Here is a 21656-nt window from a genome sequence, read left to right on the forward strand (position 1 = left end):
GGGGAACGAGGCGGGTCTGCCCGCGGCCCCGCCCACCCCTGCTGCAGCACGCACGCGCAGACTCCTGGCTGGGGGCGGGAGTGCCGGGACAAGGACTCCGCCCCGCCCCGGGCCGCGCCCCTCCCGCCTCTGCGCTTGCGCACTCGCTTCCCCGACTCGGGGCGGAGTCCGTCCGCGCCTCAGTCGCGCTTCTTAGGGGAGGTGCCAGGTAGAACCCACCGGTCCATTTTGTAGATGGGGAGACTGAGGCGAGGAGGGGATTGCGGCCCCGGGAGAGGCGGCGCCCGGGTGCAAGAGAGGGTTCCTGTTTCCTCCCCGGCCAGGCAGGTCCCAGCGGACCAGCGGGCAGCGGGCTGCGGTCCCTTTCCCCGGGCGCCAACCCCCGGTGTGGTAATGGTGGCCACCAGTAGGTGGTCCGGGTCCTGGAGTGACCCAAGCAGCCGCACGCGTGCCCGGAAGAGCGCCCCCGGGGAAGCATGCTGCAGATCACATGAAGAAGCCTTCCAGTTGGACAGGCTGAGCAGGAACCAAGCCAAGCAGGGGACAGTGCTGCTCTGGGGTGGTCAGGAGCCCAGACCCAGGAAACTGGAAGGTGGAGACCCCTTCTCCGGGAAACCTTGGGCGGATCAGAAGGGAGACGCGGACAGTCGCCTCCCTTCTCCATAGTCTCCAGGCTCAGGGCTTGGCTGTGGACCCCACATGGAAGCTTACTCTGGCCTCCTGCCAACCCCGGTTCCCCCTCCTTTCTGCCACCTGGGCTCCTCCCCCCCGCCCCTCGTGCTGGTTTGAGGGGTCTCCCACTCGAGAGGGTTGTTACGATTGTTGGAGGGGTTCTCCAGACCCGTGTGTTGTAGAGGGCACAAAGCAGGGCCATCACTTGTCAGAGAAGGGCATGAGGTATTTTGCTGCCTGTCAGCAGCCTCCTGCTCCTCTCTGCCTCCCTCCCCCGCCTGCTCCAAGCTGGGGGGCTGCCCCAGTCCTCCTCAGCTGCCCTTCAGCCCCAAACAATGACAAACCCGTCTTCTGAGAGGCTGATGGCCCTGTGAGCCAGGCCTTGCAGGTCCCACCTGGCAGTCCCAGCCTCCCCCAGACCTCACCCCTTATGGATGAAGCAGTCTGTGATCTGCACCGCAGCATCTGCCCCCAGTGCTATCATCCTCCCTCCTCTGCCTGAGGCTCCCAGCTCAAATGCGACCTCCATGGATCTGCTTGGGTTGTCTGGGGGTCTCTCCTGCCCTAAACATGCCACAAATGCTCAGGCAAAGTTACCCTCAGGAGTATGTATCTCTAGGGAGTGACACAAAACCTTCTGCTGGTGCTGGCTCCCCACCCCCAGAGAGCCAATCTCCCACCAAACATCTTCTGAAGCTTCCTTTGAAATTTAAGCTGTGAAAAAAATATATAGGCATGAAAGATACATGCACAGTTTTAGGAAGATTAATTCCTGTGTATCCACCTCTAGGTAAAGGCATTCACTTTCCCTCTTGATTCCATCCACCTGGTGTGTCCTCTCCGGAGGAAAGGGACCATCTGCAGGCCAGGCCACACATTTATGGGGGCCCCATGCAGGCACAGCAGGGGAAGGATCCCTGCCCCTGGCAGGGAATGAGGAAGTGCCAGGTGGTTACCTGGGGAAACTGAGGCCCAGCTGCTCATCTGAGGTTACCTAAGGTTACCTAGGGCCTCCCTGACCCTCCTCCCTGGAGTCTGGGGATAGGGATGGATGGATGGAGCAGGGCGCCTGCCCAACTTCAGCCAGGAGGGGGCGAGGCGAGCTGTCTACAGGGTCCTGCAGCCCACATTCTCACTTTCAGCCAGACCACAGGTGTGGGGGCTGGCTGGGGTTTGGGGTCGAGCTCCTCTCCTCTGGGGGTTCCCAGACCCAGGACCAGGTCAGACGCCAGGATGCTAAACAAGAACCCCCCACCCCAGGGAAGAGACCAAGGACTGGCTGGAGCAAAGGGGCAAGAGCAGGAAAGACGGGGAGTGCAGATGTTCACACCCTCCAGGACCCCCAGCCTGGCAGGCACCTCACACAGCTCTGTTTGCGGCCCCTGAGAAGTGGGCAGTGTTCGCGGCAGACTGAGTCTGCTCAGAGAGGCTTAAGCCCACTGCAGGTCATGAGGCTGCGACTGGGGCCCGAGGATCTTCGCCTCTAGCAAGCCTGCGGCCGACCCCACACTGCCTCTCACGACACAGGCACTTCACTGCCTCTGTGCTGCTCTCTGGTTATCCTGGGTTCCTCCACAGCAACATGCATATCCCCTCTAAGAGTTCTCTGGATAGTGTGCGGAGAGGGGCCCTGGTGTTGCCTGTGTCTGGACCCAGAGAGGACCCCGAAACCTATCCAGACAAGTGGGTACGGAGAGCGCCCGTACCCTTCTGCAAGAGCCCACCCTTCTGCATGTCCTTCCTGGTGCAGCCTGAAGGTTGACCATGTGGGCCCAGCCCTCACATCCACACCTCATTTCCCCCCCCACTCCAGGGCTGCCCTGCCCCTTGGCCTGGGCCTGGGGCTGGGCCTGGGCCAGGGCTGCAGCCAACCAGGCCTTGACTCTTACCTCTTTGGTCATCCCAGAAGGTCATGGCCATAGAGCAGTTCCACTCACGTGAGAGTCCTGTGTTACCTCAGGGCCTTTGAACGTCCTCATCCTCCCCATAGCTGCTCCTGCCTCAGATTCCTCATCTTATGTCAGCCCCTCCTTGCCCTGCACCCCTACTGTTGAACCCTCACCCCAGCCCTGCCCCTGAGGCTCCTTGCCATTCCTGAGACATTCCTGGCCCGGGGCCGTGCTCCCTTCTGTGCTGGGGTGGTTGGTTCTCCCTGGCAGGCCAGCTCCACCGGGCAGGGCTGTTTCCAGCCTGGTTCTCAGCCCTGCTCAGCAGGCACCACAGGGGGTGGGGGGGTACCCTTAGGACCTTCTGCTTGACATTTCGCATCTCCTGCCCTTTTGAATGTGGGCGTCACTCCCAAACAGCAGTGCGCGCAGGACCTGCCACAGAAACCTCAGATACTTTGATGTCACATTGTAGCTGTTGCAGGAGCAGGGGGAATGTTTCTGCTCCCACACCACTGAAGCCAGGGAGGGCGTCAGCTGCACCTGGTGCTGCTAACCGAGGCCACCAGGCACAGCAGTCCTGCATGCCATGCCCCTTCCATGAGGCCCTTCACTGTCGTGACTCCTGGCTTTCTGGGGGTGCAGTTGGAATGCAGCCAGCAGGACCCCCTGCAGGTGTTGGGTCTGGGAGGTTGGTCTGGAAGGTTCTGACCACCCTCACTGCATTTTGGGATCTGGCGTCCTGTCCATACAATCCTCACCCCTAAAGTCACGTGCCCCAGATGTTTGTCAGCTTTCAGTAACTGGATCTGTTCCTTTTGAAATGGTGCATCATTTATTCTAGGCACCAATCAAACCTCATTCTGACACAGGGCCCATTTCACCAGGCTGTCAGGGGGCCCCGGCAAACACAGCCTCCCCACTCTAGACTGACGGTGGCCCCCAACATCTGCGGGTCTCAGATGCCCCTTCTGCTTGTGAGACGGTGGCAAGTAGTCTGCCTGTTCCAGTATCAGCCCCACCACCTGCGCCACTCCCTCATGGTAGTTAGAATGGGGTCTCTGTGGTTGACCTGGCCCTAGCCTCCACCCCAGCCAGCAATGGGTGTATTTGCTGGATCGCACAGCTGAATCTGTAGCCAGAAGGACTTAGTGCTTCCTTTTTTTAAAGTTAATTTATTCTGAGAGAGAGGGACAGAGCACAAGCAGGGGAGGGGCAGAGAGAGTGGGGGAGAGAGAATCCCCAGCAGGTTTCATGTGGTCAGCACAGAGCCTGACACAGGGCTTGACCTCACGAATGGTGAGATCATGACCTGAGCCGAAATCAAGAGTCAGACACTTAACCGACTGAGCCACCCAGGAGCCAGAAGGTTTTAGATCCACCAGGTAAAAGCATGCCTCCCGCCAGCTGGAGAGGAAACCAGGAGCTAGCAGGGGGTCAGTTTTGTTGCCAGGCTGTGTGGACACGTGCACCGCAGGCTGCAGTTCATCCGAACCACTTGGGGCATGGCTGGATCTCCAGGTCCCACGGATGTATTGGTCTGGGTTCTGCGGAGAAGGGGAACCATAGGGACATGCAGAGATCTAGACGAGACAAGATTTATTATGGGGATTGGCTCCCACGGTTCCGGAGCCCGGGAATTCCAAGACTCCGCTATCCACAAGCTGGAGACCCCGGAGAGCCTGGTGTCATCGTAATCGCTGAGAACCAGGGGCACTGGTGTCTGGGGGCAGGAGATGAAGGAGGTGTCGCTCAGGCAGCAAAAGAATTCCCCTTCCTCTGCCTTTCATTCTATTCAAACCCGGGTGTTGGAGGAAACCCACGTGCTTTGGTGAGGACAATCTTTGCTCAGTCCACAGCTTCTGATGCTCCTGTCTCTGGAATGCCCTCACAGACACACACCCAGGAATGACACGTTCCTGGCCATCCAGGCAGCCCTCAGCCTGGTCAACATGACGCAAGATTAACCATCTCTGCAGGGCTGGGTGCGGCCCAAGAACCTGCTAACAGGTTCCCTGCTTCTGGCCCAGGGGCCCTTTTTGGCAGGAGGCCAGGGTGGGTGACACAGGGCAGTGCCACACCTACAGACTGCAGCCCCAAAGCTCTTGGATTTGGGTTTCCGCTGGCAAGTGTCTGCCTGTGCACCTGCTGTCTGGCATGCATGGGGGTGCAGACTGCCAGTGCGTTTTAGGAGTCTGCACTCTGGGAAGAGCCCCCTTGCACCCCCAGCCCCGTCCATGCCTGGGCCTGGCTCTGTTGCTCCCCCGCCCCGATTTGGGGGGTACTCTACCTGATCCCGGGGCACATTTCACCCCCAGCCTCCGGCCAGGCCCATGGAGAGTGGCCAGGGTGCCTGTCTGTTGGGCACCCACTTCCCCAGGAGCCCAGGTCCCGGTGGGGCGGGGGAGGGGGAACCAGTCTTTGCTCCCATTCTACTGGGGACAGCCAGCTTGTCTTAGAGTCCTAGGACTCACCCACCTCCTCCACCTCCACAGAAGAGGACACCAAGGCCTGAGGACAGGACCAGTGGCCGTGGTGACCAGTGGGGTCTCTGGGAACGGCCGGCCGTGGTGAGTAGACAGCCCAGTCCTGGTGCTCTGCCGAGTTTTTCTCTTTTAAATTGGCACACACAGATATTCAGTGAGCCTGGGGATGTGGACACATCTGTGTGTACCCCGTAACACCCACACCCCAACAAAGGTGCACACCACGCTCACCCCCGCAGCATCTTCCAGCTGCCATGCACCTCACCCCCGGCTGCTGCATCCCGCCGAAGGGGCCGTCGCCAGTCCAGAGGGAGCTGTGAACACAGCTGCAAGGAACACCCTCATGTGGCACTGTGGGAAATGCTTTCACTTCCACAGAGCCCGGAGTGGGGTTGCTGGTGTGTGCGCAGCAGTCCCTTTATGCTGGGACCAGATTTCTGGAGCAGCTGTGCATGTGGCTGCACCCCCCAGCAGAGGGGACAGGGTGAATACTCACAATGGCCTGGTCAGGCTGGGCTCCCCTCCTGGGGGGGAAGTCTCAGACCTGGGTCTTCCCTGGTCTCATTGGCCCCACCGTCCACAGGACACCTCCTTTTCTTGCCCCCTAATGTCCTTGTTGGGGACAGATGGTCCTGGTCCTCTCCTGTGGCACCCCTGCTCTCTGCCCTCTCACCTGAAATAAAGCCCAAGCCTGCCTCTCTCCTTGGGGGCCCAGGGAGGAGAGAGGGGCCCTCCCATTTCTGAAGGAATCCTCCCTCGGATCCTGCAAAGAGACCAATGGGACCCTTACCTGGGTTCTGAGTGGGTCACCCTGCTGATGGCCACCAGCAGGGCCTGCATCTGAACTCAGAGCTCCTGGGAACCAGGTTTGCAGTGTCCTATCAGGGAACACGGCTGAGTACATGGAGCTGCTCTGCTCTGGGGGGTTGGCACTGGGGCCTGTTCGAGTTAGAGTTCTCTGGGAATGTTCAGGGGCTGGCAGTGCAGCCAGGTTGGCAAGGGGCCAGCACAGAGCAGGGAACAGCTCCATAGGTTGGGACAACATGAGTGAACTACTGTTGCTGGTGGCATGCAAGAGGAGGCTGAATGGCTTTTCAACACAGGAGGCATCAGGTAAGGCTTGCTCAAGGTGAGCTAGAGCTAAGATTCCATTATTTCTTGAGTAGAAGTAAGTCAGAGGTGGGAGAGGCATGTGATGATGAGAACAGCTAGACTAGAGGGGCTTCCTTTTGTCCTTGGAGAACATCTGAGTATATTATACCCTGTTGGGGGGAGAGCAATGTAGGTAAAGGGGTAGGGGTCCCTTCGTGATGTGGTCAGTTGGGGTGGATGAAAGACCTTATATGGGGACCTGAGGTGTGGCTGGGGAGGGCTTGGCACCCAGTGAGGTGGTGGTGGGGGGACGGAGGAAGGAGTTGAGCCCCCACAGGTCGTGCAGGGGGACACAGATTGTGAGGGGTACAGTCCCAGGCTCCACCTGGATGAAGCTGTTCTCTTGAGGTCCATGCACCAAGGGTGAGGGGGGCTGGTGTCTGTGTCCCTGTCTCTGCTCCCTCTCCCTCTTTCAGGACCCGGACAGAGGACAGTGGGAGGGAGGGACCCCACAGAGTCTGGGGGACACAGAACGCATTCTGGCTTCTGGAAGCCCTGGCCATGAGCCCAGGAATGTGGGGCACCGGCAACTGTGAGAGGTGGGGAGGACCCTCCTGGAGTCTTCAGGCCTCCAGGGCAGGGCCACATCCCACAGACCACACCCCAGACTGCACTGCCCCCAGCTCAAAGTAGCTGTCAAGTGGGGCCGTGGGCCACTGGGCAGCTTCCTGATGGCCCAGTAGGTGCCCAGTGCTCCGCTGGGTGGAGGACTTGGAGCTGAGGGGCTCTGCTGTGGATTGGGGGCTAGCCCACTGCTGCTGCACATGCAAGGGTGTCCAGGACCCCAGGCGAGGCCCCCCACCCGCCTGTATGGTCCCTGTTCTGGTTCTGTGGCCTGGCCACAAGCTCCACAAAGCTTCAGATGAGTCTTCATACATGATATCTCATCGTTCTGGGGCTCGGGACCTGGGGCATCTCGGGGACATGTACTGGCCTGAGGTCTTGCATGAGGTGCAGGAGATGGCCACAGTGCCTGTGTTTACCCCACAGGTTCTACAATGGATGGAGCTGTGTCACCCCAAATTCCCGGTGGTCCAGGACCACAGAATGTGGGCTCATGTGGAAATGGGGTCTTTGCAGAGGTGATCAAGGTGGGGTATCTCGAGGTGAGAGCATCCTGGATCAGGGTGGGTCCTTATGAGACAAGGGAGGGGGGTTTGAGATGGCCACATGGTGACAGAGGCAGATATTGGGGAGACATGGCCACGAGCCCAGAACGCCTGGGGCCCTGGCAGCCGGGAGAGGCAGGAGGAACCCTCCTGGAGCCTTCTGAGGGAGTGAGGCCCTGTGACACCTTGACCTCAGTCTCCTGGCCTCCAGACCTGGGGGTCTGTCCTAGGCCCCCCGTTTGTGGTACTTCATTAGCAGACCCAGGGCCTTGGGCAGCCTTCTGTACTCACTGAGCTGGTACACGGGCTGGAAGGATGGGGACCCCGTGGACACCGTGTCTCTTCTCTGTGCCTGTCCTGGTGCTGCCTGCACACAGCAGCCACAGGGTGGCCGACTTCTTGCCGCTGGGCAGGCAGTCGGCTGTGGGGCTCAGGGCCACCTAGTGGTCACAGTGGCTCTGGCTCTTGGGGACAGAGCAGTCCCCTCCTGGGCGTCCCCTGCCCTGCACCCCGCTCCCACCAGCAGAGCAGGCCTGGCATTAGCTTACCAGAGAGCACCCCCTCACCCTGCTTCCCTCACTTGTCGCCCCCAAAGTCCCATGTCTGCAGGAAGCCAGGCATGTAGAATGTCGGCCCTGCAAGCCTCAGCCAACTACCTGGGGAAAGACGGGCCACTGTGGGGCAGGGCTCCCTTGCCTGCTGGCCACCCTCCCCACCCAGGCCGCAGGCCCAGGCCTGGAGCACATGTCAAGATGCATGGACTCTCTCAGGGCTGCAGACATGTCTCACTGACCATCCCATCATGCAAAGCCCAGGCACCTGGACGACAAGCAGAGAGGGGTGCCACGGGGGTCAGACACCTAGTGAGTGGCCCGGTCAGAGGCACCGAGTGAAGCTAACAGCCTCCCCCTCTCTGTGCCCATGGCCTCTGCCATCTGATGCCCTCTTCCCCCCAGCTCATTCCAGTTCACAGGCCTCAGGTCCTCCGGGCCCTGTAGCTCCTCAGCTCTGTCCAGGCTCCTGCCCCAGGGCCTTTGCACTGGCTGCCCACCCCAGGTAAGCTCCCTCCCTCCCTTTGTGTACCTGTGCTCTCCCCCTCCTGCCTCTCTCTGCCCCTATGCCCCTACCTCTGCTTTCTTCTACTACACATGACACATTTGATGCATTTTTTTGTTTTACTGTTTTTGTCCCCCAGTGAAAGGCAGGACATTTGCATGGACACACTATATAGACACTCACTAAGTGCTTGTCAATTGTTCCTGGGCAGATGACTGACAGGAGAGCAGGGTGGGTCTCAGGGGCAGCCAACAGGCTCAGAGAGGGGCCTGGGGTCATGCTGGGGTCTGCTGGGTGGAAGGCCACCTGGTGGTCACAGTGGCTCTGGCTCTTGGGGACAGAGGAGAGAGATCCGAGGAGATCCAGGCGGAGACGGTCAGGTGGGGGCGCTCCTGCCCAGGCCACTGCCACCGGGCTGGGAACTCTCCATGCTTTAATTAAAGCCCGCCCCTCCGCCTGACCCCACTCTGCCATCACATTCTCCACTTAATTGGGGCCCTTCAGAGCGGCCGAGGTTAATTAAAAAGCCCAGCTGAAGGCATCGCGGTGTCCTGGCATCTGCCGCCAGAGCCTGCCCGCGCCCAACCCGTCTCCCCCCCCCACCCCCATCCCCTGAGGGCCATCCCCTAGACTGTCGCCCCACCTGGGCCCCTGAGTCCACCTCCTCACACCTTGCCCCTCAGAGATCCTGAGTTTCTGGCCCCACCAAGGGGCGGGGGACATGGCCTGAGTTAGGTTTTGTCCAGCCCTGGGGTCTAGGCACTGCTTCTGGCTCCCAGGCCGGGGTGGGCTGGCCTGTCTTCTGCAGCCCAAATCCTCCACCCACGGGCCCAGCTGTGCACCAGAACCTGAGGAGCCCCTTTTCTAGGGGAGGGAGGTCTCAAGCCTCTTCCCACCACCCTGTTAGGATATCTGTGAGGAAGAGACCAGAACTGGCCGCAGACGGGCTCCTAGCTCCCCAGCTGGTTCAGGGCTGTGGGTTCTCTGTGAGGGCAGCTGGCATGGGGAGATGAGGGGATCTGAGGCCCACCAGGTGAGAAGCCGGTGACCCTGGGGTCTGTGAGCCAAACCTTCAAAGACTTCATATCCCCAGGCCTGGCTGCAGACAGGGAGACACAGGCCATGAAAGGCCAAGGCCCTGACAAAAGCTGGCCTTGTTTGGCCACAGATGGGAGGAGAGAAGGTCACAGCATCATGCTGCTGCCCACACCCCCAGCATCTGGACCTCCAGGCAGTGTGCCGGGTTGCCCAGAAGAGCAGGGCTGGGACTGGGGGAGCCTGAGCCGGCATCCAGGTCCCGTTGGGAGGTCTGGTGTTGTTTATGGCCAGAGAGAAATTATCCCTCATGACACCTGATAGTGGAACACAGCCAGTGCTGGAGGCCACAGGTGTGCTGAGATCTTGCTGGGGCTGCTGCCTGAGGGCTGCAGAGGGAGCCCTGGGGAGGTCCTGGTTGGTTTCCCGGCACAGGTATGTCCCCAAGGGCCTGCTCAGAGCCCCCAGGGCAGGGGACACAGGAAGCCAACACGTCCCTCCTCTGGCTGAGGATGCAGGCACCTGACCTGTGGGAGTGGGTCAGCTCATGGTGGAGGGTCTGTCCAGGGGAGGCGCTTGGTCTGGAGCCAGGAACGAAACATGTGACAGGCCCTGTGACAGGGACAGGCGGGGAGTCCCCCGCCTGCAGCACCCCCCTCCATCAGAGTCCCCACCATACCTGTTACCCTCACAGCTGTCTGGAACCAGGCTGCAGTCCCAGTGCTTGGAGGGGAAGTCGAGGCCTCCAGGTCCAGGCTGAGCTGTCTGCTGGTCCAAGCTGGTTGCTGGACCCCAGCCCCACCAGCTTCCCCACGTCAGCCATCTGTCCTCCCTAACTGGGAGGAAACATCTGCTCCCCCCATCCCGCCTCACCACCGTCTCCAGGAGTGCTGGCAGGGATATGGGCCGCTGGGGCAGTACTGGGTGGCTCGCCAGTGGCCCAACAGGGGCATTAATGTGGCTCATCCAGCCTGGCCTGCCTAAGGCCTGGGGCTGGGGCTGGGGAGGGTAGACCTGTTGGGAGCTGGGTCTGCCGGTAGGCAGAGAGCTGGGCTCTAGAGCCAGGAAGGGCTCCTTTGGAGGCTCTGGTCTGTAGCTCGAGGGACAAGGCAAGGAAGGGCTTGGCATCAGAGCCCTCCCCTGGCCACCAAGGCACATGCACACACATGCAGAGCTGTTCAGGCCTCCCTGTGGCTGAAGCGGTGGAGGCAAGGGTGAAAGAAGGCATGGGGGGTGGGTATGACTTAAGGGCTCTGCTTCCCCTGAGACTCTGCCAAGTGCCTGTGGGCAAGCCATGCCCTAACTGCTGTCAGTCTCTCCGACATGAATCAGAGGACCCCCTTCAGCTCAGAGTGGGACCAGATCACAGATCGCAGATCGCAGCAGGTGCAAGCTGAGACACAAACACCATCCTGTGGGCACTGGGGAGCTATGGAAAGTTCTGGAGCAGAGGAGGAGCTGGCTCCGGGCTGTGGCCAGGAAGGTGGTGTGGCCCCCCGCCTCAGTTCCCAAGGTTTTGGCCCAGGCCTGGGACTTAAAAGCACACTCAAGGAAGAGTGACTTACAGGGCTGCAGACCTCAAGTGGCCCTACTCACTTTCCGCCTTGCTTCTCTGCAGACTGCAGGCTACAGGCTGGTGGGGCCTGGTCTAGCAAGAACTGTGTGGACTGTGGACAGAGGGGGTGCTCAGACGCTCTGGAGGCTCTGCACGGGCCTGCCTGCTTCTCTGCACCCAGTTCTCAGGCGAGGGACAGACAGGAAGGCAGTGCCCTTGTCCCATAAGCCTTGCGCACTGAGGCTCCAGCCTTCCCACATTCCTGCCGTCTGCTGTGCAGATGGCTGCAGGGCTGGGAAGGGGTGTGTGTGGGGGGGGTGAGGGGGGTCCTGACATTTGCCATTGGGACTTGGAGGAGGCCTGTTAGGTGACAGGGACTGGGCTTGGATGCAGGGCACCCCTGGGGAAGCTGGAGCCCACAGACCTTCTCTCTGGAGGGGCCTTTCTGCCATGGAAGTCTCACCTCCTCCTGGAAGCCCCCCCAGGATTGACTGCAATGTGCCAACCCTCCCACTTAGATGGGCTGTGGGAAGCAGGACAGCCTCGTCCTTTAGAGTTGGGGGGGATGAGACACCCCTAGAGCTGGGCCTCCACAGTGGGGGGTGGGGAGGGTGGCAGACGATGCCGTCCCTGCCAGCTGGTGTGTTTGGTGGACGAGTCCTGGTCCTCACACCATAAACACCAATTTGCAGGGCCCCAAGAGCCAAATGACTGTTTACCGTGCACTCCAGAGACTCAAATAAAAAAGGGAGAGAGAGAGAGACGTGATTGAGGTGCCAGCCTGCAGCTAAACGTCTATTAGCACCTTCTGACTAGCTCCTGTCCCAGCTGCCAGGCGGGCGGTGGCGGCTCCCTGGCTGGGGCCCTCCCAGGGCTTCCCTGGTGCCCTGGGCACCCCGCCTGGTCCTGGCAGCTACAGGGATGGACTCCCACAAGTGGAGGGGGCCTCAGGGGCCTAGGAGAGGATGAAAGAGCCATAGAAAGTGTGCCCCATGTTCACCTCCTCCTGGAAGCCCTTCCAGGTGACCCACAAGGTAGCGAAGGGGCCATCACCACCTAACCCTCCAGGGCCAAGGTCACTGGGCCAGGTGGGAGTGTGCTCCCATCTCCCCCACTTTATGGAGGGACATGGGGGTGGCCTAGCCCTCATGCACTCACACAGGGGAGAGCGCCCTCATCCAGCATGCCTCAGTTTACCCAGTGGTGCCTATGAACACTAGGGCTGGCAGTGCCCCCACCCAGGTGGGATGGGAGAGGCACTGTCCCAATCTCCTCAAACCTTGGATGTTGTCCTTGGGGATCATGTACAGTCCACACTGAGCTTATCCAGGTTGGAGGGTGGCATAGACAGGTCAGGTACTCTGTTCCCGTTTTAGCCAGAGGCCAAGGAGCTTCCAGAGAGGAAGCTGCTGACTGCCAGCCCGAGACCTCACAATATCCTGTCCTTAGGATAACAGGAAGGCTTCATGAAGGCAGATGGGGTTCCAACAGGGAAACGGATGTCAAGAGGGATGAGCAGGTTGGGGAGGACCTGGGGCTTGGGGTGAGGGGGAGCAGAGGGAGTGAGGTCACGCCAGGTCATCCCAGACCGTGCCCCAGGGCAGGGCCATATGCCCCAGACCCCAGGGCAGGGCTCTGTCCCCCAGACTGGGTCCCAGGACAGGGCTGTGTCCCCCAGACCCTAGAGCAGAGCCATGTCCCCCAGACCAGACTCCAGGGCAGAGTCATGATCCCCAGACCAGACCCAGAACAGAGCCGTGTTCCCCAGATGAGACCCCAGGGCAAGGCAATGTCCCCCAGATGAGGCCCCAGAGCAGAGCTGTGTCTCCCGGACTGGGCCCCAGGGCAGGGTTGTGTCCCCCAGACTGGACTCCGGGGCAGAATCATGATCCCCAGACTAGATCCCAGGGCAGGGCTGTGTCCCCCAGACCCCAGAATAGGGCCATGTGCCCCAGACCAGACCCCAGGGCAAGACCATGTCCTGCCAGACTGGACCCCAGGGCAGGGCCATGTCCCCCAGACTAGACCACAGGGCAGGGCAGCATTCCCCAGATGAGACCCCAGGGCAGGGCTGTGTGCCCAGACCAGACTGCAGGGCAGGGCTGTGTCCCCCAGACCAGACCCCGCGGCAGAGTCATGATCCCCAAACAGGATCCCAGGGCTGTGTCCCCCAAACCCCAGGGCAGGACTGTGTGCCCCAGACTAGACCACAGGGCAGGGGCAAAGACCTGGCCAGGGGGTCCTTGGAGCCCATTCAGCCCAGGCTGCGATGCAGGGCAGGGGGTCACACCATGCAGGGCCTGGGGACAGGGTGTGTGTGTGTAAGGGGGGTGGGCTCAGCACTCGGTGCCAGGCTGGGGGACCCAGAGCTGGCCCTGCACCTGCTGCCCTGGGGGTCCCAGCACTGGGAGGTTCTGGCTCAGCACAGGATGGGGAGGTGGCTTGAGGAAACTGGGAGTCTGGGAGTCTGGGGGAGGGAGAGCTGGTGGGGGCTCAGAGGAGGGGGCTGGCCACACCCCTTCCAGGACTTCAAAGCTGCTGGCCTGGGAGTGTGAGATTTGCAGGGGGCTGAGCCAAGGGGGGCCTGGTGGGGTGAGGCCCCACCACCTCCGGGCCTTTAATATGGTTATTCCTCTCCTGTCTCAACTACCTGCGAACAGGCCCACCCGGCCCATTTCCTGCCCTCTCCAGGGCTTCGGGAGGGGCTGTCAACTCTCTGGAGAGGGGGAGAGGCAGAAAGGCTGAGAGGCCAGGCCTGGCTGCCCGGCTCTGCCCTCCTGAGTGGGGGTCAGGGCAGGGCTGGGGGGGCTGGGCCAGGCTTCAGACAGGGCTCTGGATGGAATATCCCACACCTGCAAAAGCCAGGAGCAGAGAGGCCCTGGGGAAACCCCCTCATCCCACTTCCTCTTGCACTGGAGGGAAACTGAGGCCAGCTAGTAGAGTTGAGGTTTTTGCCTCCTCATTCACTCAGGCTCTTCTTCCCCACCCCCCTCGCCCAAACACCAGGCCTGCTCTGCAGCCCCTTGGGGCAGGGTCAGCCCATCCTGGCCCCCTTCTGGTGGGCTCCTCCTCTCTCTGCCCTGGAGCCAGGGAGAGCTGAGACCATCTCCACGGTGGTCTTGCTCCCAGGCCTACAAGGGGGCCTCACACTCAGCACCCAGAGGCCAGAGCCTGCCCAGGTCCCTGATATGTTGTGTGTCCTCAGGTCAGCACCTTGCCCTCTCTGGGTCCCCGGGGAACAGAGCCTGGTCTGGCCGACCCCTGAGGGTGGCCCTGCCCCTGCATTCTCCCTTGTGACCTTGTGGCCATGCCCACGCATTGCCCCCCACCCCACCCGCCTCTCCAACCCTTTCATCTGTGGAGCCCCCAGCACCTGATACCCAGCAGGTGCCAATTAGGGCGGCTCCTGCCTGGGCCCTGACTCAGAGGTGCTGTGTGGCCACGCTGTCTGTGTGTGGTGGATGGAGCCCAAGGGTGGCTGGAGAAGGGCACCTGTCACCCCCTACCTCCAGGCCTGACACTGTGCCGAGTGTCTGATCCAGCTTTATAGCCCAGGATGGCCTTCAGGCTGCGTTCAGACTTCCCTGCTCTGGACTCACCCTGTGGAGGAGGCTGGCTGCCTGTGCTCCTGCCTCGGCCTGGGCCCTGTGCACTTAATCACTGGCTCCTTCTTATTAGAGCATCGGCCTACAGCCCACGTGGCCCAGGGGACCCCCGGGGGCCCCAGCTGGGGATCCCCAGTGGTCAGCTGCAGCCCTGGAGCAGGGGCAACCCAGCCTGCAGTACACCTGGTGGCAGCACAGCCAGCAGGAGGCCATAGCCTTGGGGTGGGACATGGGAGGGCCAGCCCAGTGAGGTGTGGTGGGAGGGGTACTGAGAGTTCAGGGCAGGGTCTGTGTCCTGCCCCACTGCCCCGCCTGGCCCCATAGGTTCTGTCCTATGGGATAAGGCCATGACTCCTCACCCCCAGCATATCTCTAATGGCCCTCCCTCTAATCCTACAGGGCTCTGTTGGATTGCTTACTCCTGCCTGCCCTGGGTCTGTGAATCCCTGTCCAGAATCCCCTTCCTGCCCTGGGTCTGCATCCCCTTGTCTGAGATCCCCTTCCTGCCCTGTGTCTGTACCTTCCTGTGTCTGTACCCCTGCCTGCCCTGGGTCAGCACCCCCTTGTCCAGAACCCCTTCCTGCCCTGGGTCTGTACCTTCCTATCTGGGATCCCCTGCCTGCCCTGGGTCTGCACCCCCTTGTCTGGGACCGCCTTCCTGCCCTTGATCTGCACCCCCACCTTGTCCAGGATCCCCTGCCTTCCCTGGGTCTACGCATCCCTGTCCAGGGCCCCTATCCAGCCAGCTGTGGCCTTTCTGCAGAGAACAGCTCTTCGCCCCTGTGCCCTCAGGGATGCCCTGGGGCCCAGACACTCCGGATACTGAGCTGGCGGGCACAGGGCTTCTCTCCGTCTGCCCTGGTGAGGCCTCCTCCAGCCTGCCCCAGCCCCCTCCCTTCCAGCAAATGGCCCCTGCAGGGTGGCTGTGCTGGGCCTGACCTCTAAGAGGGTGGGGGCTGGGTCTTCAGCTCTTAGCTTCCTATCATCTCTCTCCCATCCCTCACCCATCCCAGCCTGTGCCCCCACCCCTGACCCCTCTGCTTTTTCCCTCCCTGTGCATTGGTCTGGCACAGCACACAAATGGGGCACAGTAGGGCAGAGACAGGAAGAGGGATCCTGCACCTGGCTTGGAGAGGTGAATGTGTGGCCTTGGGAAAGCCCCAGCCCCCACTGCTGCTCAACCCTGCAGACCCCACATACCCTGAGTAGAGTGGACGTGGGTGGGCAATAGCCACGGAGAGACCAAGTGGGACTCTGTCCAGAAGGATGCCTTGCTTACCCTGGGGCTCTCCCTGCCTGGCCTGAAAGGAGGGTAGGGGGCCCCAAAGGCAGGGTCACCCCATCCTCATCCCCAGGTCTTGAGCATGGTGCTGGGATGCAGCCCACCATACACTTAGAAGATGCTGACCCCTGCCAAGCCTTGCACACTTGAGCTATGTCCTGCCACAGAGGGGAGGCCAGGCACCCAGGGTCAGCTCTGGCCCCTGGCCTGACGTGGACATGAACAGGTGGGGGCCCCTGGGGGATCCGGGCCTTGTGCAGTGGCTCTCTGCCAGCAGGAGATGTTCCTCATGGCCTCCAGGCTGGATTCCAGCCAGGTGAGCTGTGGTGTCTAAGTTGGCCTTGGCCAGAGGCAGGAGAGGCCAGGCCCAAGAGAGGCACCCTGATTTTCAGGCTCTGTCTCAGCTGGCGAGTCTTGAATTGAGGTGGTCTTTCTTGCCTCCCAGCCAGGCCAGGCTGCTGGAAAACCCTGTGACTGGGCCATGATGTGGACCTCCAGGAATGTTCACTGAGTGAAGCGTACTGTGGATATTTGGGGACATGTGGGGCTTACAGTTGACCTGGGGAAAGGCCCACGGCACCACTGATTTGTGTGAGGTCTTCCCGCTGCACGGCACATCCCCGGAGGCAGGCAGGCCTTCCCCACCCCTCTACACCCCTTCCGTCTGTCTGCAGTCTGCCCTGCCCCAGGACTCAGGGCCGCCTCTTTTCCTTGGTGGCCATCCCTCTTCCTTGTCCTGGACTTCCGGCCTGTGGAGGCCACAGCAGAGGCCCCAGGGGTCCCTGAGGCACGCTCCTCTGTCATGGCCTTCAGACATCTCCCCTCCCAGAGGACCACCTCCAATCCAGCCCCTGTGCCTCGCCAACCCATTGCCAAAAATCCAGTACAATCCAGGCTCATTTAGTTCTTCTTTTTTTTGTTTGTTTGTTTTTTACTTTCCCCATGGTTCGAAACTCACAAGCTATGACTAAAATAGTTTCTTTCATAGAAAGAAAAGGAAACCGACAACAACAACAACACATCTGTTTGTCTAGCTCCAGTGTATGGTGGATATAGCAGCATCGGAAATAAAATTAAAATAAAAAATGCACAATTCAAGGCAGAGGGAGGTTGTGTCCCCAGAGGTGTGCCGGGCACCTTGCCTGGGTGCGGGCCCTCAGGGCCAGGGGCTGGGGCACATTTCACAGTGGCAGAGGCTGGGTGGGGACAGGTCTCCTGGTGGGAGGTCCCTGTGGGTAGTGGCCAAGGGTCCATCAGCCTCTGGTTCCCAGGCAGGGCAGATGAGTCAGGGGGAGGCTCCAGAGCAATGGCCAGTGGCAGCCAGGTCAGGCACACAGCAGCAGGAGCTGGGGTCAGTCCTGGCCACGGCGGGGGGTGGGGGGGGGGGGGCAAGGGGAAGGAAGACCACCCTTCTGGGGGCTGTGGGTCCTTTTCCTGCGGCATGGGTGTGGACCCATCCTCCTCAAAACTCCCAAACAACGCAGCCCAAATCCAAGTGAGCATCTGAGGCAGGGTATGGAGTCTGGCAGGGCAGGGGCTGGACGGCAGCAGAGATGAGTTGCTGGGGCAGTCTGGCCCCCTTCCTGCCTTCCTCTTACAAGGGCAGTGGACCAGGGAGGTGCAGTGAGGTCCAGAAACTCAGAGGGAGACAGGGTGGGGCTGGAAGTTTCCAGTTCCAGCTTTGCTCCTCTCCGGTGGATGTGAGATGTGAGGACAGGGAGGACGGTGGGCCAGGCAGTCTGCATAGTAGAGGTCCCAGCTCATCAGGTCTGACTGCAGCCAGGGTTCCTGGGAAGATGGCCCGGGGGGCGGTCTGAGGCAGGAGCACATAGCAGCCAGGGCACAGCTAGGCCTCGCGGGCCAGGCCCCTCTGCTACAGGACTTCTTGTCTTTTCCCCAGTTCTTGGGGCTCAGCAGGGTGAGCGTCTTCCCGGTAGGTTCCTGGTTGCGAGCTGTGGCAGATGCCAGGGTGAGGGAGGGGTGTCATAAGACCTCCAGTCGCCTGAATTGTTGCAGAGCACCAGACTTGGAGGGTGGACTCCAGGGCCCATAGGAAGGGGTGGGAGGGCCGGATGCCACCCCACGGGGTTCCCGCGGCTAGTTCTGCCCTGAGAAGCTGCTCCTCTCTCGGGCGAGGTGTAGCGGAACCTTACAGGTAGGCCGGTGGGGAGGAGGGGGGCAGCACGGAAGCCCCGCCCCCAGAGATGACCCCTCCCCACCCGGTAGCTCCACCCACGGACCCCGCCCTTCCAGGGATAGCTCCACCCCGCCCCGTCCCCATCCAGAAAGCCCGCACCTGTGTAGAAGAACCCCACCCCACTCAGGAACCTCACCCATGCCCTACCACAGGTTACCCTGATCCCATCCAGGGGAGTCCCAGTCCTGGGGCCCCGCCTCCCGAGAGAAGCCCCGCCCCATCGAAGGAAGAAACCAGAACCAGTCGGAGGACCCCGCCCCTCTTCAGGGATCCCTATTTCCGCCCTTCTAGGGAGGAGCCCACCCCCATCCAGGAGCCCCACTCGGAGGCCCGCCCCCAGAGAGGAGCCCTGCCCCATTCAGGGAGGAAATCTGCACTTGTAGGGCGGCCCAGTCCCCTCCCAGGGAGCCTCATTTCCGCCCTACTAGGGACGGGGCGGGGAAGGTCCGGCACCCATCCACGAGCCCTAGTTGGGAGCCCTGCCCTATCCAGATTGGAGCCCCGCCCCCGCCCTATCTGGGAAGAAGCCCGCCTCCATTCAGAACTCTCAGTTGGGGGCCCACCCCTATCCAGGCAGGAGTCCTCCCGATTCAGGAGCCCAATCCCCACCCGCAACACCCTATCCAGGGAGGAGACCGCCCCCAGAGAGGAGCCCGCCCCCGACCTATCCGGGGAGGAGTCCTCCCCCATCCGGGACTCCCAGATGGGAGCCCCGCCCCCAGACAGGAGCCCCGCCCTCGCCCTATCCAGGGAGCAGCCCGCCCCCTGCAGGAGCCGCACGCTGGGCGGGCGCGCTACTTGCAGGTGTGCACGTCGTAGACACGCGAGCACTCCTGGCAGCTCACATAGCAACACCAGTGGAAGACGCAGTGGCACTTCTCGCGGCGCCTCTCGGTGCGCGCGTTGTGGCCGCGGCCGCAGCACAGCAGGTCGCAGCCGTCGATGCCGTGCGAGCTCACGTTGCAGGTGCGGTCGCGGGTACCGAACGAGCCGGTCTCGGGGTTGGGCTCGCAGAAGTTGGGCGAGGCCTCGTAGTAGACTAGGTCGCGGTCCGTGGGCACCTTGAAGTAGGTGTAGCGCGGCCGCAGGGTCTCCACCCACCCGCGCGACTCGCGGTGCTTCTCCACCACCATCTCCGAGGCGCTGTCGTACTTGTCTTTGAGGAAGTCGCCAATGGCGCGGAAGTCGGGCTGCGACCACCAGCAGGTCTTCACCTCGCAGCTGCCCGACAGCCCGTGACACTTGCACTTGAGGTGCATGTGGCTGGCGATGGCCTGCAGGAGCGCGCCAATGAGGGGCATCAGGGCCCGCCCAGTGCAGCTAGTATGTGCGGGGTGGGGGGGGCTCTCCCCACCTTCCCCGGGGCTGTGCTCTTGGCCTGTGGTCCCCCCGCCCCATGTTCTCCTGGCAAACTCATTGCAACCTGTCTGTTCCATAAAGTCCCCTCTCCATGCGTCACCAGTGCCACCTCTTGAGCCAATGCCTCCCCTGGCCGACCCAAGATCACCGGAGGGCACCTCCGGTGCCTGACAGCTTCACCTCTCTCCTTGGCTGTGTCTTATGACTGGGGGAGGGAGGGAGGGAAGGGACGGACAGTAATGATCAGGTTCAGGCATACAGGAGGGAGGACATTAATTCTGACCTGGAGAACCCAAAACCGCAGCCCAGAGGACGTGTACAAGGCCTGGTGGCAAAGCTGGGGGCTGAACTGAGCACGGATAATGGGGTGGCTTGAGCAGAGCCCCTTCAGGGCCCAGAAAACTGGATTTATGGGGCTGTAAGGGAATAGGAAGAGGAGGGAGGTAGTGCAGAGAGACAAGGCTGGGGGATCTTGGGGTCTTGAGGAATGTGTTTCTTTCCTTCTCTCTTTTTATTTTTATTAAAAAAATTTTAAGTGTATTTATTTATTTTGAGAGACAGAGAGAATGAACAGGGGAGGGGGCAGAGAGAGGGAGAGAGAGATCCCAAGCTGGCTCCACACTGTCAGTGTACAGCCCCATGTGGGGCTTGAACTCACCAACCATGAGATTATGACCTGAGCCAAAACAAAGAGTGGCTTACTTAACCAACTGAGCCACCCAGGTGCCCCTCTTTCCTTCTCTCTTTGAGGGAAGGGATGGGATTGGGGGTGAAGGGGCCTGTGACTCAATCCGAACTAAGGTTGCACTGCCCACTGTGGTGGGCACCTGCCACCTGTGAGCCCTTGAGATGTGGCCAGTCCACAGTGTGGTGTGCTGTATGTACAAACCAGATGCTGGCTTGCACAGAGTCCCCAGGCTTCATGCAAGAAAAGTACATAAAATATCCCCTTCACTATTTTAATATCGATTGTGACCATTATGGCACTGATAACACGTTGGTTGATATATTGGCCTTAATAAAATTTCATGGTAAAACTAATGCCACTTGTTTCCTCTTTAAATGTGGCTACTAGAAAATGCATAAGTATGTATGTGAGTCCCATCATACTCCTGTTGGACAGTGTAAGGTGGGCTCTGTGTCCATACGTGAGTCCTGTTATACTCCTGTTGGACAGTGTAGGGTGGGCTCTGTGTCTGTACATGAGTCCCGTTATATTCCTGTTGGGCAGTGTAAGGTGAGCTCTGTGTCCAGATGCTGCCTGCACCCCGTCCCCCTCACCTACACTTCCCTCTCATACTGGCCCTTTCCGGGGGTATCTGTAATGACTGCATCCCTCCCCTCAGTTAATTTCTGTTTCATCTCCATTTTCTTCTTTTCTCCAGAGACCTCTTCAGTCTCTTTAATTTTACTTTTGTCAAAGTTATACATGCATATACTTTAAAGAGACCAAGAGTTCCTGAGACTTGCTCCCACGACCATGCACACACAGCACCTGACTGACCGGCCAAGGCAACAACTTGTGCATCTTGCATCTCTAATAGAATGTTTGCTTGCTACTCCTTGAGTTTGGGGGGTTCGGCAATGTCTCCCCTCTCACCATGGAGGGTGGGAAGCCAGCTCTTTATCATCAACCCAAACGTGCCAATGCACATCTCCCCAGCCCTCTCCACCCCAAAAAACTAAAGCAGAATCCAGTTACATGGATATCGAGTGCTGATGCTATTGGAACTGTGTTCAATGTCATACTCAGCTGAGCCCTGTTGTAGGGCATGATTACTTTTTCTTTCCTACAAAACTTTCTTGTTGCTGTTTTTAATGTACTTATCACGGATTCAGACTCAGACTTTCCCCAAACTGTGTAAATATTCTCTTCAAGATGTTCAAACATATCATGTATTCTAAGATTTCACCTTCTCGGAGACATCTCTTTGAGAGACCTTCTGGTAAATTTTGTGAAATGTGCATGTCTGAAAACACAGTTTTTTCTACTTGAAAAGTTGACAGGATGGTTTGGCTGGGTATAAAATTCTTGGTTTACAATATTATTTCCCTTCCGAACTCTGAAAGCAGCACTCCATTTTTATTCCAGCTTTCATTGTTGTTCTTGGAAATTCCGATGCCATTTTGATTCCCAATCCTTTGCATGAAACCCAAGACTTGGAGGGCTTCTCTGTCATGGGCTGTGAACTTCATAACGCTAGGTCTTGGTATGGGTCTCCTCTTTCATATGCCAGTCACTTATTTGGGCTGTTTGGTCTG

At 60.1% G+C, this 21656-nt stretch overlaps 1 protein-coding gene across 1 annotated transcript in view; it reads right to left on the reverse strand.

Annotated features, from left to right (window-relative positions):
- Positions 1-18769: 18769 nt before the first annotated feature.
- Positions 18770-21656, reverse strand: part of WNT3A (Wnt family member 3A) — a 40994-nt gene continuing 38107 nt past the window's right edge. Inside the window, exon 4 of the mRNA XM_049648425.1 lies at positions 18770-19309. Within this exon, the coding sequence (XP_049504382.1) occupies positions 18830-19309 (480 nt within the window). The 3' untranslated portion in view covers positions 18770-18829. The remainder of the gene's footprint in view (positions 19310-21656) is intronic.

This window comes from Panthera uncia (assembly GCF_023721935.1).
Source record: "Panthera uncia isolate 11264 chromosome A1 unlocalized genomic scaffold, Puncia_PCG_1.0 HiC_scaffold_17, whole genome shotgun sequence".
NCBI lineage: Eukaryota > Metazoa > Chordata > Mammalia > Carnivora > Felidae > Panthera > Panthera uncia.